This window comes from Camelina sativa, chromosome 12, assembly GCF_000633955.1.
Source record: "Camelina sativa cultivar DH55 chromosome 12, Cs, whole genome shotgun sequence".
In the NCBI taxonomy this organism is placed as follows: Eukaryota; Viridiplantae; Streptophyta; class Magnoliopsida; order Brassicales; family Brassicaceae; genus Camelina; species Camelina sativa.
In genome coordinates this window covers 4,271,401-4,289,777 of record NC_025696.1, presented here as the reverse complement: position 1 = coordinate 4,289,777, position 18,377 = coordinate 4,271,401, and the positions used below count along the sequence as shown (strand labels likewise).

The window sequence follows — 18,377 nt, the reverse complement described above, 5'->3', positions numbered from 1 at the left end:
CATTAAAAAAAATTCGAAGTATGATATTTTTCTGTTAAAATTTGAATTATATTGTCATTTACATCTAAACTATTATTACTACTTTGATATTATTAACCAGAAAAAAAAAAAAAAAGTCTTCTTAGAGATTGAGCTAAAATGGACGGAGAAATGATAAACAACGGAAAATTATACTTCATTCACAAATCACAACTATACCATTTCCCCATTTTCTTACTCCAAAGCTCAAGGGATGTGTCCTAATCACAAACTGTAACAAATGGCCTAATCATACTCTCATTCTAACAAAATGAATTATAAAATTTGTATCGGGTCCAAGAATTTGCTTCAAAGAGGATCGAAGCACCATGAATGCAATGAGAAACCGTCCTGTCTTTGCTCGGGGACAAGAGGATCATGCCATTGAACATACTTTTTCTGCAAAATAAACAGATTTACATTGGTTGTAAATTTAACAAGCTGCTGCTACGACGAAATGATTTCTGGTCTAACATCACAAAACAAAACCTAAACATTCTTCAGTTAATCATGAGAATAATTTTTTGTGAGAGAGTAGTATTCACACCTTGTCTTGTGCTGCTGCAGCAAAGGCGATTGTCGTCTATATATGTTGCCTGGACGCCAATCATCCATGATCCAATGGTGGTATCATCAAACGCATATGTCTTCAACAATCCACTACATTTATATGTACACCGGGTTTATGAACTTAGGTTTGTGTGACATATACTCTTTGTGAGACTAAATCTTCTACCAAAATGTGAAACCTCACCTGTTTATATTGATATACTGAGCCAGATTTTTGGAGAGTATTACAAGCGAACCAGTTGCATGACGGAAGTACCTATATAGACCGAATAAACAAATTGAGTACACACAACACAGGTCACGAGGGCTTAACATAAACTAGAAGACTTCTGAGGTACAAGACACTTACGATTTGTCATCCCCAAATTTCCACCACTCAGGCTCATACCATTGACTTCCCCTGTATACCACCACGAAACCAACCATACAATATGAGAATGAGAATGTTAATTGTCACAGCTCAGAAGTCTCAATTATGTGAACTGTAGATAGTAGAGAATATACGAACTCTTCAGTAATCACATCTCCAGACTTCNTTTATGAACTTAGGTTTGTGTGACATATACTCTTTGTGAGACTAAATCTTCTACCAAAATGTGAAACCTCACCTGTTTATATTGATATACTGAGCCAGATTTTTGGAGAGTATTACAAGCGAACCAGTTGCATGACGGAAGTACCTATATAGACCGAATAAATAAATTGAGTACACACAACACAGGTCACGAGGGCTTAACATAAACTAGAAGACTTCTGAGGTACAAGACACTTACGATTTGTCATCCCCAAATTTCCACCACTCAGGCTCATACCATTGACTTCCCCTGTATACCACCAAGAAACCAACCATACAATATGAGAATGAGAATGTTAATTGTCACAGCTCAGAAGTCTCAATTATGTGAACTGAAGATAGTAGAGAATATACGAACTCTTCAGTAATCACATCTCCAGACTTCATGCACCCAATGTAAGCACCATCTTGACCACGGCGGGTTTCAAGAAGCCCAATCATCCCCTCTGTTAGATGGAAAACATGTCACTCAGAGACATCGTTGTTATCCTGATTGGACCACACATAGCTTCGCGAGACAAATACATGAAAGAGAAAGTATTACCAAGATCTAGGTCCACGTTGTCATCAACTTTGACATAAAACTCTGCATCCCAATTCTGAACAGCAGCACTGTAGAAGAACTTCACTTTCTTTGGTAACTCTTCTTGGGCTTCCTCGTGATTCTCCTAATAATCCATCATATTTCGAGAAAAATATAAGATTGGAAGCCACATCAGTGAAAATATATTCAAATAAGCAGGCAACAAAAAGAAGCAAAAGAGTGTTATCGTTACTTACAAGAATCAAAAAGTCTTTAGTTGCACGATTTTCTTCGTCAATTTTCCTATCTAGGCTATCACCTCGGTTAGCACTGGCAATTTATAAAGCATTAACATTAGACCGTGAACAACTTTGCAATTGAAAACAAAAAATCTAAAGAAATGAAGACTAAAGTGAGTAGGAAAACCTCCGACCAATCACAAAGCGTATGACAACTCCTCTTTCCTCAAGTTTTTTCAGAGCATCATCTAAAGAGAAGAAAGTTTCATAAGAGAAAACTTAGTTATTGTACCAAAACAAAGCAGGTGATAAATTCTACCTCGTGGCATCCAAGAGCTTCTAAACTTATTGCGCTTCAAATGACTTCCAAAGCCTGTGTAAACTCCAATAACAGCAAGCATCTTCTTCCCTGAAGAAGAAACACTTTTCTGATTTTTAAGATAGCCTTGACTCTTTGCCTGTGCCAACTCCATTTCAGTTTCAACAATTCTCCTTTCAAGATCTCTATTAAACAGTTACATTTTGTGTTAGTCAGTACATGCAGAAGAGAAACGAACATACAATCAGAAAGAAAAAAATTCAACTTACTTGCATCCAAGGACCGCAAGCTTGTCCTCCACCGTAAGAACCTTAGGCCTCTATACTCCACAAAGAACATGATCAACATTAAAGAAAAAAATATTTAAATTAGTGAAAATGACTCGTCTCAAGGGATACTAGTTTCTAACTTTCTAATTCAAAAGAAGCATAAGGAATGACCAACCTGATCATAGTTATTCTTAAGCACAGTATTGAGTGCTGCTCTGTACTGCGCATCTTGCCATAACCTAAACGTACGAAACAAACACCATAATAGAGATCAGAATCAACTGATACCGATTCAGGGTATGAATCTGCGAGATCTATAAATCTATATAACAACAACGAACGAAAACAGTGTTTCTATCACGATGACGATTCTTAAAACTCTAATAATTCGATTCCGTGGTGCAATTCGAAGAACAAATCTAGAATCACTGAGTTTTTTTATCACTCCCGAGAAATAAATCAATCGGAAAAAAACGCGACGTACCGGCCAGCGACGTAGAGCCAAGCAAGGCAAGAGAAGAAGGCTAAGATGAGAGAGGGCTTGGAGTTATTCTGAGACTTGGACGACCTACCTCGCCGGTCTGATTTAGCTGAGACCGTCGTTGGTAAGCTCTCCATCATCTCAAATCCACGACGAGAGGGAGAGAGACAAAATTCTCAGATTCGAAATCGAGAAACTGAACAAGGAAAGCTAATAGATAATAATGTAAGCTTTGGATTTATGTTTCCTTGTTCGTATTACTTTTTTGGATTTTCTTTAACTGTTTTTTTCTGTTTGGCGAAGGAACCGTTTCTTTGTGGTCGTCGGCGATCATCATTACGATCTGAGGTGACAAGAAAACAAGTTTTGAACACTCTGCTCCACTCAGCGGGTTACGATCATCACAATAAACAACTCTAACATACATCGGAAGTTTTATAAAAAAATTGTGGAAACATGTAATTTTTTATTTCTGATAACTTGATAAGGATTCGTGTAATGGACTTAAAACATTCTAAACCAAAAATAATAGAAGAGAGCAATTCATTCAACATGAATACAAAGACAAAAAAAATCAATGCACACACTTAAGGTCAGTTTCCAACAGTGTCTCTACACTAACCAATCTTGTAAACCCAATGTTAGATCGCTTTAAGGAATTTGCTGTCGCTAATTTCTTCGAAGCTTATCCTTGAAACTGTTTAACAGTTTTTACAAGTTAAAAAGCACTGTGTCTTGGGACTGTTGGTTAACGCTGCTGAAGAAAGAACTATTAGCGGCTAGCTGGCAACAAGCTAGTAAGTGAAGGCACTCCTTGGCTTCTCATCTGCTCTTGTGCGCTCTTCATTTCCTCTGGATCTGTTTATCACACATACCAACAATTAGGTTCAGTAAAGGTTTAAAGAGCTCTAAGAGATTAGGTACACTGTGAACTGCTTATGTTTGTTACTATCGCAATTGATTGCTACTAAACAGAGCAAGATCCACAAACCGGTTTAATGATTGCAAATTATCAATACATGGATACAAGTGAAGGGTTAGAGAAGTGTACCTATGTTTTCCATCAACTTGGGCATTAAGAACACAACAACGACCATGAATCCCACCATAAGACCCATTGGACTTTTCGCAATTGCCATAACGTTGAAAGGCTCTCGCATCTGTGCAAATAGTACATGATCGATCAGAAAGCAGGAGAAAGAAGCATATATAGCTAAAACTAAGCAGCTACAAACAAGAAGAAGACACAGTATGAAGTATTCACCTCGTAGTATTGCTCTGGTCGCAGTGGCTCCAGAACCAGCTCAGTAAGACTCCTCCTGGTTTCTGTTAGTGTTGCTTGAACTTTGCCATGATGTCGAGCACTAACATCAACTCGCACCTAATTTAAATCATTGATTGACAAATGAGAATTGAGTTCTTTAAAAAAGATGTCGTTCAGGAAATCATAGAATATTGCAACTAAAAAAATCTTACTGGAGAAAAGAAGTAGCCCATTGCATAAACTTCAATCAGATGAGTCCCAGCTGGCACTTTGTGGCTTTGAAATTAGATAAGTAAAGGAAAAAGAAACTCTTGTTTTCACAACACAATACAGTATCAAGTTTTCTCAATCTACATCTAGCAACATTAACACCAAAAGCTACAGAAAACGTATATGAAAGATGTCTAAGGAACCAAATAGTAGATGTCATGAGTAAATAACCTAACATACTACAGGAAATATAATTTGAAGAAAGAAAAATAGGATACAATGTGAAGTATCCATCGGGCCTGAGGAAAGTAACATTCTGTCCACCATTGAGTATAACTTTGATATTTGAGAATTTTGCTGCATGACCAATCACAGTGCCTGCCATAATAACTTCAACATTAGATTGCAAAAAAAGAGAGTAGTGAGGCAATTACATAATGGAAACGAGATGGAGTTTAAAGTATCATGTAGTTAGAACTTTAGAATAATAGGAAGCACTCAAAGACAATAATGACAGAAACTACATTGTCGAAAAAACAGTACTCAAACTATCAACGCATAAATTGCCTATAATCCTTAAGCACTAGAAACAATGATGATATTCCAAAAACACTATTGAAAATAACAAATGTACATGCTCATATTCATAAGTAAACACTACTCTCAAGCCAGTCTACTTGGCGTACTACATAGCAAGTTCCTACATTGAAAACTCCGTAATGGAATTGAAAGGTATAGAGGGAAATATGCATACAGAGTTAATATATATCTACCCTAGTTTCTCACTTGTTGACACTATATAAAGCCACGGATATACATCAGAATCGTAAGACCAATTACACAAAGCAAACACACACATAATACCACAGTGGAAGCTGCAAAACAGATAGGCGTAATAACAGCTACTGATCTGCTATTTAGACTCACAGATTCGTTAAAAGAAATAAGTTGTAGATAGGTGGATTTTTTTCTTTGAACAATGCCATGAAACGGGGGGATTAGAAAATCAGATAAATGACAGACAAACCCCCAAAAAATAGCAAATTGAGTAAATCTCAACTGAGTTATTGAAGAATAACTACAAGGCAAAGGAAGAAAAAGTAAAAAAAGGCAGAAACTTACTTGCTGGGATCCTTACTCTACCCGTGATCGTGTAGCTATCCTCAGACCTGTATGAAAAGGAAAGAATGAATTGAACAGCTGAATTCAAAGACAGCAAAAAGCTGGTAAATTTACTAATATCCTTAGATGTATTTAATTCATCAAGCAAGTAGATCAAATTGAAAATCAAAGTTGCAAAAATCATCAACCCCAAAAGCTTAAAGACGGTATCACGATCACTAAACCACAAATTAAGAGGCTAATGCTAAAAGGATATAGAAGCAGCTACTAAAGCAGGAAAAGAAACATTAAAAGCTCTCTATCATCAGCTGTAACGCAGGTAAAAAAAATAAAAATAAAATTAGATGATTTGTGGAGATGGATGAAGATTAATTACCCAGATGAGATCGGAAGATTGGAAACAAAGAAGCAGAAGAAGAGAGAAATATGGCAGACGAACAAAGCGAGAAGGGAAGTGGATCTAAGAATCGGCGCCATGGTCGTCGTCCGCAGATCGTCCAAATCCAAACACGACCAGTTTTGTTTTTTATAATCTCGTCCGATTTCAGGAAAGAAGAGAACAAAACAGAACAATAATGCGAACTAAACCTTCTGACACTACAAGAAGGTTTCCGCTTAACCAAACGTTAAATTGTGATTGGTCCTTTGTAAATTGTGGTTAACCTAACAAACCGGGTTTTATAATTTATAACTTCCAATTTAATAAGTACAATCAATAGTGTTTATTGAAGGTCTTTCGATCATGGGAATTGGTTAGTTTTGATATCTAAGAGCGAGTTGAATCATATTTTTCATTCTTTCAGCTCTCTCTGATCAAAATCGTTGTTTGAAAGTGCAAAAAACTGTCTATTTCACTTGGGAATCAAAAACGTTGGGGGTAATGATCTAATCACATTCTTATCTTTCATTTATTAAACAGGGGAAATCCCCTTTTAGCTTTCAATTCACAACCAAGAATCTATGACACATTTCTACCCACAAATACCACACAAAAAAAGAGGAAAAATGAACAAAGAATCATCCTGCTACAAACCAAGCTTCTTTGAGAACAAGTCCGATATGTTAGCTATTACGAATCCAGCAAACACCTGAAAACAAAAACACAAACGTTTTAATTCTTGAGCATCAGGAAATTATTCATAGAATATGAGTTTTTAGTTACCTGAGTAGAGCCAAGAATGTATATGGCGGAATAATGACGACCGTGAATCATCATGTCAGCAACCATTGCAAGCGGAATTGTGAGAGACATGCCCAGTGTTGCTACCAGTGGAGTCGTCCACACCACAGAAAGTGCCCTTTTGATTACAAAAAGTACGAAAACAGATAAGTAATTCTCTAAACATGTACTCACCTCTTTCTAGGAGCTAGCCTATCAATAAACTAGAGAGATTTGTAAGTATCAAGCTGACAACATAGAAACATTGAAACGTACCAAAAATAGTCAGAGAGGACACTTCCAACAAAACCGTTGGCTAAGACAACTTCATCAACTTTTACAGAGTGTGGTATGGTAAACTTGGGTTCGATCCCTAGTGCTGTCAATGGCCACACTGAAACAAACAACCAAAAAACACAAACTTTTGATTAAGACACAAACGATTCCCTGTCTCATATGTTATGTTTCGGATGATGCACTTGCAAAATTGAATAATATGGAAGATATTAGTATACCAAGCCACCAGAGAGCAACAAGTGTGAATAATCCAATGTATCCAAACAGCTTTTGCACATCAACCCCTTCTCCTTCTTCACCGGCAAACTTCTTAAGAAGCACTGTATTGTCAATAACAGAAGGGTGGTCACGAGGTTATCCTACCCAACACACCAAATCTATTAACCATTAAAGGATCATGTACAAAAACATTTTCTAACCTGTAAATAGTCCATAAGAGACTGCAGAGAGAAGCCCAAAAAGATCTCCCATAAGGGAACGTTGCCCGTTGCTAAACACAAATATCAACTGTACGTTAAAAGAATATGGTTGATGAATTTGGACAACTCATGTAATCAAATGAGACAATTTTGAGCTATCAATTCAGAACACAGTCCAGGGTCAGCTTTTAAATTGAGATGCATGGTGAAAGAGTTAGGATGGGAAACTTACAGTGACGAATTTAACTGAGAATCATCAGCAGCCCAAGTTTTCCCAAGCGTCGTCATGACCACACCGGCCATGCTGACAAATACAGCAACTACTTTCGACAGGTTCAAATTATCTTGCCCCAAAAAGACACCAATGAATAGAGTAAACAGTCCCGAGGTTGAAGACAATACAGTAGTGCTTGCCACACTCGTACGTGCCAGAGCAGCATTGGACAGATACTGTATCATCAAAAATAGCAAACAGATATCATTACCAAAGATCATCACCATCAAAACAATAGACACAGCATAGGGAAAAAAAAACACACCTCTGTTACAAACCAAATTGGTGCGAGGTAAAGCCCATACATTGCAATCTGCTTAGTAGTGATAGCTTTCCCATGTTTCAGAGTCTGCACTTCATCTTTACCTCTACCACCGATCAACGGCCTCTCATCTTCTTCATGTGAGGAAAGGTGTTCCTCACTATCTTTCTTAGTCATAGTCCCTTGAAGTCCCATTTCAATGATTTTGTGCCTCAAAGGAGAACCAAGCTCAACAGAAGAAGACCCGTCGGTCAAAGAAGGAACTTTATTATTGGTTTTGGAAGAACGTCGATCTAAATACCGACAAAACCAGTCTTTGAGGAATGCAATGGGAAGGTAAACAATCATAAGAGAAGCTCCAAGGTATGTGACTGCAAATGGCTGCTTATAGGCTGTAAATATATCCTGGTCAAAATTGAAGTCAAAAATCATTCAATAAATTATCCCAAAGCTGACACATTTTTAAAACAGAGATCTGAATTTGCATTATGCGTATGGTTCATCTATTCTTAATATAGAATCAAACTCTCAAACCACCAATTTTGAAGCTCGAAGAACCATACGCAATTGGATCCAAACACTCACAACCTCAAAAGAATCAAACTTTAAAACGAAAAAAGGGGAAATTTAAAGAGGTTAAACATTTGACCTGAGTAACTTCAGCAGAGGTGACCCATATGATAACAACAGTGCCAATCAAGAACAAACCAGCTTTGTATCTCCAACCCATCAAAAAAGGATGTAAATTGAAACCCAGAAACGAAGAAGATCCAGGTGTTTGAGTGGATCAATACGAAGAGATCTGCTCTTTTAGATTATTTGACTTCAAAACTGATGACGAGGGATGAAGGGAGATTGGATTAGAAGAGGCAGAGGAGGATGTGAATCGAAGAAGGCGGTGGAGTGAAGAAGACAAAAAGGGGAAATCCAGAGACGACGAGAAAATTGACCATCTCTGAAGAAATATATTAAATCGGAAGGGAAGGAAGAAGAAGAAGAGTAACCGCGAGGGAAGGAAGGGGAAAGCGTTAGACAAGGAAAAAAACATAACACATTTATTATTTTATTTTATTTTTATTATTTTGTGTAAGAAAAAGCTAAATTCACGTTTATACAAAATTATTTTTGTAAAGAGTTTAATTGGTTTTGTCCAAAATAAAAAGTAAAGACTTTAATTGGACTGTATAATTTTTGGAGGCGTGATCTAGCCGTCTTTTTTTTTCCTGTTTTGTAACGATATCTAAACCGTAAAGTGTACGTATTATATAACCGACCGTTCAAAAAAAATTGTAATAATATGTCATATATATCGGGGATAAATTCCATGTTTTAATTAGTAAATACATTATTCAAACAACATGTTGTTCAAGTTCAACCAAAAATGATAAATGCAAATTATTTGTTTTGTGTAATAAAAATTAAAAACTTACATTATTCTAAGATATATAATTCCCCACGCATATATCTATTCTATAAGTTATTTATTTTGCTACTATTAGGTGGCATGACAAGATGTCAAGTTGGTGAGCGAGGTGCGTCAGGCCTTAACTCATACCTATATTTTATTTTATCTTTTTCTCCTCCTGTCTTTCTTTTCTAATAATTTACTTACATTCGATTATGATCGAACTTATTGGATCATGTGAGACTATTTTGCATACGTAGGGTCAAACATGTACCACAAACATCATTTGACTACCGGCAGAGAAACCAAAGTGGCAGATTGCTAGATGTCGTTTACTTTTTGATGCTATTACAACCGATTGTATCCCAGATTGGATAATGTCATTTATAGAGGTTCAAAAGCCTCCAAACATAAGATCGTAATAGGATGAAAACAAAAAAAAAACATGTACCAGTAGTCATTCTTTACATCCGGACCCCGATTCAGATCCATGATTTAAAATAATGAACAAATCCCTTAGGAGAAGACTTTAGAAGTTGGTGGTATGGATTATATGAGAGGAAGTCACATAAACAAGAACATGACAAGTTGTATGAACATATATCAGACAAAACAAGCCTGTTCACTTCCCACTATGTATGTATAGAACGTGATGACAACAAAAATTCACACAGCTTGCAAGGCAATGAGCTTTTACATTGCTCTATAAATAAGAATACTTCATATAAGTGTGAGTTGAAAACAAGAGGCTTACAATCAGACAAGGAGAAAAAAAGTCGCGGCAACACACAGAACCGGGATGGATTCCTTAAGAGATAAAAGCACTTAAATGCAAGATGGTAGAGTAGGTCCATGGCAGAGAAAGGCCACGCCGATGTATATGATCACCAGTAGTAGTACTATTAAGAGGACCCTGCAAGACACAAACACAGGATTAGGAACAATGTTCGATTCTTGAAAAATTCTCACTTGAGATCTTGTTCATAAAAGGCACAAATTAACAAATGCCAAGATCCTTATGTTTCGTTTAAGAGTAAAAATTTACGCAAAGGATGAGTTTAACTCGATTTTTTTATACCTTTTACAAATGTAGAACTTGGGGGTTATTAAAAGTACCATTAAAAATGTGAAACTTGGGGGTGAGTAAAGCACTTCACTTGCCATTGTTTAATGGGTTCTTAGGCCATGATTAGTTTCAGCATACAGTCTTGCAATCATAATACTACAGATTGTTTAATTTCATGGATAACCTATAAATAATGTTAAGGTATTAGGAAACATACGTGAGCTTGCAATTTCTCCACCAGACATTGCTTCGGAAACGACGAGCTTGCTTTCTGAAACGGAATGTATTCCCCTGCATATTGGCGGTTTTATCGACAAGAAGCTCCAAGCGTTCACCTCTATCTAGAACTTTGTCAATGTTCTCTATCATGACACCCCTCACCTGTCCAAAACCAAATATAAGTATGCCAACGGTAAAGCCAAGACTCAGAACCAAGTCTCTATACAAATCCACAATCAGATTTAACATTTTAAGAGAAACTCAAACCTGATTCATTTCACCCTTAATACGATTAATCCTATCTGCATTAGGATCATTAGAGTAATACTCAATCTGCTGACTGAGAACTCTAGAAAATTCGTCATTCATTGCATAAGCTTGTGCTGTATGAACAGCCCTGGCATAAGTCCGTACGAACCTCTGGTGAATATCCTCAAGAAAAGCAAAAGGAATCCTCCCTGAGAAATTACATCTCAAATATAAGAACTTTGGTAAGATCAAACTCATTCACGCATCAGGAAACAATATCAGAAAGATCATTTCAGAGAAAGGCCCAATTTCACACCAGAAAGAAGAAAAGGATCAGACTTTGAATTCCACTGTCACCAAAAAAGATCGAAACTTCCTAAAAACTAATTAGCCATAGAAGCAGCAGCTCAAGATTCGAGAAACATAAAGGGAGGAGAAGGAGGAAGACGTACTTCCGGCGGTTTCTTCAGCCATACAGAGAACGGTGAGGCCATCGGTGCGTTTAACGTGAAAGACGTAGCGATCCTGAGAGTAGGAGACGTTGCTGTCGTCGTTACCAGGGACTTTCTCGAGGATCTGTTTGGCGATGTTGCTGGCATTCGTAGCCGTGGCGCTGAACTCGGAAAGAAAGACCGTACCACGAGCCACGAGAGCGTACAGAATCGTCATATCCGTGGATCCCTCCTTCTCCTTGCCGAAATCAAAACAAGGTCAACGAAGGGTTTCCCGCGGAAACAGAGCCTGCAAATGACGAATGAATGGATCGCTGGATGGATCAATCAAAGAGAGAGAGAACCAATTAGCTCCTTTTTTTCACCCTTTCTGCATATTATTGAATCTCTCTCTCTCTCTCCTCTTTCCTCTTGGAGTTTAGCTGGAGCTGGAGACCTTTTCGCCTCCTGGCAGCAGATTTTAAAATTATATTTTTTTGATAGCTACGTTGATATATTACAATAATTTTTTTTATAAATATAAGGACCAAAATTAAATTCACATATTTGACATTAGTTAAAAGTTTATAACTGTAAAAAAAAAAATTGTAATGTTTTGATGTTTGAATATATGTTTTAAAGCGTAGAAATTTATAGATATGAAGGATATAATTTACATGTTATTATGAAGATCAATAACTTTCGAAAATAACATGTTTTTTTTTTTTTGAAAATATGTTAAATTAGATTCAAAAAAGAAAAATAGCGTTTTTACAAAAGAATAACACGTTTAAAACTTTTAAAGTGTTACAAAATTAGTTTTTTTTTAATGAAATATGTACATATTATTTTTCTTTTGTTAAATGTTGCGGCGTCAGCAGATTGAAACGACATGTTGAAGTAGCAACGACATGTCAAGTGGAGTAAAGCAATGTTAAACAACACCGTAGGTTTGAAAATTACAGATCTAAATGATTCGCTGATGGTATCCGTTGAGTCGTGACGACATCACATTGATAGCCAGGCTTGGCCCACAGGAGAAGCAAAGTGAAGCCAAGGATTCGGGCCTAAATTTTTAAAAACTTTTTTCACTTAAAAATCTGTTAAACAAAAGGCTTTTTTTTAGGATATGTATAATGGCTTTTTTATTTATACGTAAAAGATCTTTTTTTCCTTTGTAGGATATGTAAAAAGTTTTAAAATATCTAATTGTGGTCTTATTTAGAAAATTTATAACTTTTGTCATAGGTGAAAATGATACATTTTTAAATTTCTGCGTAAAGCACTCATAAATGTTGGGCCGGCACTGTTGATAGCTGAAAAAATTTCAGCGACATATCAATCTTCATCAGCGTATATCATCTGCAACACTTCTCTCTCATCTCTATGTATTCTTCTCTCCGATAACATTGTTTTCCTTCTTTACCAGTTGCTGCTACCGCAACGTTTAGCAAAATAACAGCTCATTAAACCAGAAATGGTTAATCTTTTCGGTTTGGAAATTATTTCTGGTCTAAATTTGATTTCGGTTTCTGAATAAGATATGAATGAATGAAAAACCTTTTGGAAAAAAAAAGATATAAAAAGCAAAGTTAATGGCAGAAAAAAAAATGAAAATGACGTGGATAATGGCTGAATGAGCTTCTGATAAACCCAACTCAAAACCAAAACGTGGTTCACGAGTCAGAGAGACCCAAACCGAACGAATCTTACGGGAAGAAGAAGGTGGGACATATATACACAATAGATAGATACACGGTAAGCTTCGCGCCTCCGTCAAATCACGTGTTGTTGTTTTATATCGGCTTTTCCGTTAAAAGTAGACGTCACAACACCACCGTTAATCGCCGTGGTCCGTGAGGATTCAACCCCAGAGAGGAAGAGAAGACCCTGAGAGACGCCATCTGTTCCCTTCTTCTTCTTCTTCTTCTTCTTCTTCTTCTTCTTCTTCTTCTTCTTCTTCTTCTTCTGTGTCCTCTCTCTCTCTCTCTCTTCTCGATCTGACGACGATCCCCATTCATAAACCCTACTCTTCGATCTTAATCCTAAGATTTCTGATTGCGTAATTTGAGGTTTTCCCGATCGGGAAATTTACTGGCTCGATCCACGTCTCCGATTAGTTCTGATCGGAATATCAGATTCGAATTCCGGAGAGCTGGAGAGATAGGTAGAGTTAAGTAGGTGGTGATGCAGAGACGGAGTCCGCCGAAGCATAGGCATGACGGAACATCGCCGCTTCCATTGGGAATGGATTGGAGTCCTCCCCCGCGCAAATGGGTGAGTTCTTACTTATGTTTCCATAATTCGATACTTTAATATGTTGTTTATTTGGAAGCTGCAACCTTTATTATCTTCTTTTTTGGCGCAGAGTGGTAGAGATACAGTATGGCCTCATGATCCACGAACCGGATGGAGTTATTGTGTCACTATACCTTCCTGGATTGTTCTTCCAAAGTCGAGAAACTCAGACCCTGTTGTGGTAATCTACTTTAACTGATTTTGTCATTTGGAATCAACAAACTTAAACATGATCAATGGAATTTTTGTTGTTGTTGTGTCATGAATATTTAGTTGAACTTGCTTACATATATGACATTTTCTAGTGGAACAGTTTTACAGGGTTCAAGTAAGTTTGCAATCCCCTGAAGGTGTTACCACAATGCGAGGAGTGTTGAGAAGATTTAATGATTTTCTTAAGCTTTTATCCGATGTAAGTATTTTTTTCTCCTTGAATTTAAGGGTTATACTAACTCTCCGTATGATTAAATGTAATGTTCTTGATGGGATATGTACATTCATGTTTTCCTTGCAGCTTAAAAGAACATTTCCTAGAAAAAGTTTTCCGTCAGCTCCCCCCAAAGGGCTCTTGCGTATGAAAAGCAGAGCAGTGTTAGAAGAGGTATGCATTTTTTTTTCTGGGGCTAAGTAAGTGAATGAGATCACTTGTGTAACTGCTGTTATTCTCAATATCTTTTCTGTTTAGTGCTATTTTTTTCCCTGCCTCCAAAATCTTCCCTTCCAAGATTAAGTACGAATAATGCAGATTAATGGACTTCATGTGTATACATATATGGAAAGCCATGTCCCAACAGAAAAATTACAATTATTCGTGCAAACTATTTGTTTCACAAGTGATAGCTGTGACCTTGTTGCAGAGAAGGTGCTCTCTTGAGGAGTGGATAACGAAGCTATTATCTGATATAGAATTGGCAAGAAGTGTCGTAGTTGCATCCTTTCTTGAACTAGAAGCTGCTGCTAGGTCTGGTATGAGCTATTACAATATGCACTTAAGTCGTGCATTGGTCAGTTCTGTAATATGTGATTACGAGTCTAACATGATCTTGCTTTTCCAGCATGCCAAGATGTAGATCAGAATGCCTCTGATGCCAATAATGATAGAAATAGCACAAGTTCGTCGTCTCCTTTGGTTCACCCAAGTCTGAGCTTGTTTCATGCGGGTGGGAGTTCTCTCACATCTGACTATGGCAGTGATACTGCTTATGAAACATCTGAGCTTGGATCACCAAGTTTAGGACAGGATGATATTTCTGAAATTGGCACCGAAGATCTAACTCTGGATGAGGATATTACAAATCCAATAGAGAAGCTCGTTAACTTCAGCATGTCCAACATTGACGAGGGACTTTCAATGAGCCAAACTATTCTTGAGCAACTTGAAGACTTTCCCAAGCATAAAGCTCGCTCAAGATATGTCAATAATATCCTAGGGAAGGATGTGTATAATGGAAATGCTTCTAAAGGTGTAGTTCTTGCTAACAATGGCTCACGACTTCTCTCTGAACCAGAATCATCTCACTCAGTAATGCATGATAGAAAGCTTTCTGTTGAGAGTGCTGATGGGTTTGCTCTACACACTGGTGAAACATCAACATCTGGTCTCCTAAGTTCAAGCAGTGATAGCTACCTGGATCTACGCCGAGGTCCTGCTGTAGCACTTGGATCTGGGCTTGCTGGTAACCCGGAGAGGCAGGGTAGTGCACAAATAGTTCTTCCACTGGAGCTTCGGAATAAATTGAACAGAATTTTGTTAGCCACAAATGAGAGACTTGTTAATGCAAAAACAGATATGGAAGATCTTATAGCAAGACTAAATCAAGAGATAGCGGTGAAAGATTACCTGAACAAAAAGGTACAATAAGAAAAGTAACATCGAATGCTGTTTTTCTTTTTCATTTTTAGTTCTAAACATCCGTATCTTATTAATTTTTCTTTGGAGGGAATGNATATCCTAGGGAAGGATGTGTATAATGGAAATGCTTCTAAAGGTGTAGTTCTTGCTAACAATGGCTCACGACTTCTTTCTGAACCAGAATCATCTCACTCAGTAATGCATGATAGAAAGCTTTCTGTTGAGAGTGCTGATGGGTTTGCTCTACACACTGGTGAAACATCAACACCTGGTCTCCTAAGTTCAAGCAGTGATAGCTACCTGGATCTACGCCGAGGTCCTGCTGTAGCACTTGGATCTGGGCTTGCTGGTAACCCGGAGAGGCAGGGTAGTGCACAAATAGTTCTTCCACTGGAGCTTCGGAATAAATTGAACAGAATTTTGTTAGCCACGAATGAGAGACTTGTTAATGCAAAAACAGATATGGAAGATCTTATAGCAAGACTAAATCAAGAGATAGCCGTGAAAGATTACCTGAACAAGAAGGTACAATTAGAATAGTAACATCGAATACTGTTTTTGTTTTTCATTTGTAGTTATAAACATACGTATCTTATATTTTTTTTTTTAAAGGGAATGGTAGAGTTGTAATGCCGTTTTTTACTGCTCAGGTTGATGATCTAGAAGGGGAACTTGAAACTACTAAGCAGAGAAGCAAAGAGAACTTGGAGCAAGCTATTATGAGCGAGAGGGAAAGATTCAATCAGATGCAGTGGGATATGGAAGAACTTAGACAAAAATCTTACGAGATGGAAATGAAGTTAAAATTAAGAGAGGTATAATTTAAAATAGTTCTATGTCCACAAAATTATTTTCGCAACCAATTTCCCTCTTTTAGAGAAGCACGCTGATGCAACTTATTACACTAGGATGGGAGCTCACATGCAGAACCCACTGAACAGTCAACTATCTCTGAAAGACATGTTTTTTCGAAAGAGTTGGATGCCAAAAAACAACAACTAGAGGACCTCTCTAAGCGATATGAAGAATTAGAGGCAAAATCAAAAGCAGATATTAAAGTTCTTGTCAAAGAGGTCAAATCTCTGAGGCGTTCTCATGTGGAATTAGAGAAAGAGCTGACACAATCTTTGACAGATAAAACTGAAGCCGAGGTAATTTCTGCCTTGTATAGTATTAAATATATTTTCTTATTTGGCAGCATGACTATGCATCGAAACAATAGAGACAACACAACTGAGACTGGAACATGTTGCACTTTTCAGAAACTACTCCAACAGGAAAGAGAACTACTTGNGGAGGTATGATTTAAAATAGTTCTGTGTCCACAAAATTATTTTCGCAACCAATTTTCCTATTTTAGAGAAGCACGCTGATGCAACTTATTACACTAGGATGGGAGCTCACATGCAGAACCCACTGAACAGTCAACTATCTCTGAAAGACATGTTTTTTCGAAAGAGTTGGATGCCAAAAAACAACAACTAGAGGACCTCTCCAAGCGATATGAAGAATTAGAGGCAAAATCAAAAGCAGATATTAAAGTTCTTGTCAAAGAGGTCAAATCTCTGAGGCGTTCTCATGTGGAATTAGAGAAAGAGCTGACACAATCTTTGACAGATAAAACTGAAGCCGAGGTAATTTCTGCCTTGTATAGTATTAAATATATTTTCTTATTTGGCAGCATGACTATGCATCGAAACAAGAGAGACAACACAACTGAGACTGGAACATGTTGCACTTTTCAGAAACTACTCCAACAGGAAAGAGAACTACTTGAGAACACTGTAGCGGCTAGAAAAAAGCTGCTTAGTGACTGCAGGATTCTCCACGACCGGCTTAAAGAGTACAACTTGAATTTTTCAGTGGACGGAAACAGTAACTTCGCAGAGGACTCAACTGCAGTATCAGACGCTTTGCGTTTGCTGTCAATATCTGATGATCAAATTGAGGAGGTATTGCTGTATCTCTCCTTTATTTCTCATTTAACTTCATATGTCTCAACTTAGGATATCCAAGGTTTCTTCTTATAGGAGTTACTTTCAACTGCGTCTTGATATATGCATCAGCGTAAAGTTAATTCTAAGTGTAGAATATTTAGGTTTTCGCTGCACTAGTGAAGCATTGCTATAAAAAAATGTCGCAATGTGCATTTTACAAGTTTTAACGATGTTGACCATTTCCAGGCTCAGCTACTTGCCGGGTTTGATGAAAATGCTGCTGCTCAAGATATAGATAAATCTCTCAGCACCGATACCGAAACAAGAATTGTGGAGGACGAGCTGAGGAAGATACTGGCAAACATCTTTGTTGAGAACGCGAAATTGAGAAAACAGGTGAACTCTGCAATGCTTCGTGCTCTCCAGAAAGACGCAAAGACCAACGAAGATGTGAATGAGGAAATTGGTGATGAGAAAGTAGAGGCATCAACAGAGACATTAAAGTGATAGGTATAACAATAGCTGGTTTGACCTGAGGATAGACTGCCATTTTTTCTCTCTCTTTAATCAAAGGACTGGTCGCTTTATAATACAAAACGGTTGGTCTCTTGGAGAAGCAAATTAGTTGAAGCTGAGTGATGTGTAATGGATATATATATACACACATGTGACCACCCCCTTTTGACGAGTACATAAGGCAAAAACATGTGTATTGAGTACGTTTGTTGTATAATTGTATTGAACTATCCTCTGTTGCATATACTTAGTCTTTCTTGTGTTCTGAACTCTTTCTTAGGGTACAGGAATGTATTCATCATCCTTGTCCATTTTTCTCTCACCTCACCACTTTCATGAACTTCTTCTCTTCTCCAGTTAATTCATAGAGTTTATTTACATAATTAAAACGGTAACTGGTAGAG

General features: G+C 37.3%; 5 protein-coding genes across 6 annotated transcripts; 1 reads left to right on the top strand and 4 right to left on the bottom strand.

Annotated features, from left to right (window-relative positions):
* On the bottom strand, window positions 106–3,323 carry LOC104730062 (hydroxyproline O-galactosyltransferase HPGT2). Its single transcript, XM_010449135.2, has 12 exons — window positions 2,997–3,323; window positions 2,688–2,751; window positions 2,513–2,562; window positions 2,244–2,428; window positions 2,112–2,172; window positions 1,943–2,015; window positions 1,707–1,830; window positions 1,521–1,608; window positions 1,362–1,412; window positions 1,197–1,268; window positions 566–678; window positions 106–417 (listed from the first exon to the last, which is right to left on the bottom strand). Exons 1-12 carry the CDS (start codon window positions 3,131–3,133, stop codon window positions 395–397), a joined length of 1,041 nt encoding a protein of 346 aa, XP_010447437.1. The 5' UTR covers window positions 3,134–3,323; the 3' UTR covers window positions 106–394.
* LOC104730061 (ER membrane protein complex subunit 7 homolog) lies at window positions 3,493–6,144 on the bottom strand. Its single transcript, XM_010449134.2, has 7 exons — window positions 5,966–6,144; window positions 5,590–5,636; window positions 4,746–4,845; window positions 4,470–4,533; window positions 4,258–4,374; window positions 4,045–4,153; window positions 3,493–3,851 (listed from the first exon to the last, which is right to left on the bottom strand). The coding sequence occupies exons 1-7, from the start codon at window positions 6,064–6,066 to the stop codon at window positions 3,766–3,768; spliced, it is 624 nt and encodes a 207-aa protein (XP_010447436.1). The 5' UTR covers window positions 6,067–6,144; the 3' UTR covers window positions 3,493–3,765.
* Window positions 6,461–9,034, bottom strand: LOC104730060 (uncharacterized vacuolar membrane protein YML018C). The gene is made up of 8 exons (XM_010449133.2): window positions 8,650–9,034; window positions 8,004–8,405; window positions 7,697–7,914; window positions 7,465–7,535; window positions 7,264–7,365; window positions 7,025–7,142; window positions 6,752–6,887; window positions 6,461–6,677 (listed from the first exon to the last, which is right to left on the bottom strand). The coding sequence occupies exons 1-8, from the start codon at window positions 8,728–8,730 to the stop codon at window positions 6,615–6,617; spliced, it is 1,191 nt and encodes a 396-aa protein (XP_010447435.1). The 5' UTR covers window positions 8,731–9,034; the 3' UTR covers window positions 6,461–6,614.
* LOC104730059 (vesicle-associated membrane protein 711) lies at window positions 9,975–11,858 on the bottom strand. Its single transcript, XM_010449132.2, has 4 exons — window positions 11,392–11,858; window positions 10,958–11,148; window positions 10,689–10,852; window positions 9,975–10,318 (listed from the first exon to the last, which is right to left on the bottom strand). Exons 1-4 carry the CDS (start codon window positions 11,606–11,608, stop codon window positions 10,231–10,233), a joined length of 660 nt encoding a protein of 219 aa, XP_010447434.1. The 5' UTR covers window positions 11,609–11,858; the 3' UTR covers window positions 9,975–10,230.
* On the top strand, window positions 13,046–18,276 carry LOC104730058. 2 transcript variants are annotated; one of them, XM_019234156.1, is made up of 11 exons: window positions 13,046–13,647; window positions 13,739–13,849; window positions 13,982–14,080; window positions 14,183–14,269; window positions 14,526–14,634; window positions 14,724–15,103; window positions 15,629–16,045; window positions 16,171–16,335; window positions 16,429–16,671; window positions 17,266–17,472; window positions 17,704–18,276. In XM_019234156.1, the coding sequence occupies exons 1-11, from the start codon at window positions 13,558–13,560 to the stop codon at window positions 17,962–17,964; spliced, it is 2,169 nt and encodes a 722-aa protein (XP_019089701.1). In that variant the 5' UTR covers window positions 13,046–13,557; the 3' UTR covers window positions 17,965–18,276. The 2 variants fall into 2 exon arrangements, with proteins under 2 accessions (XP_019089701.1, XP_010447433.1); XM_010449131.2 differs by lacking the exon at window positions 15,629–16,045 and having other exon boundaries at window positions 14,724–15,520.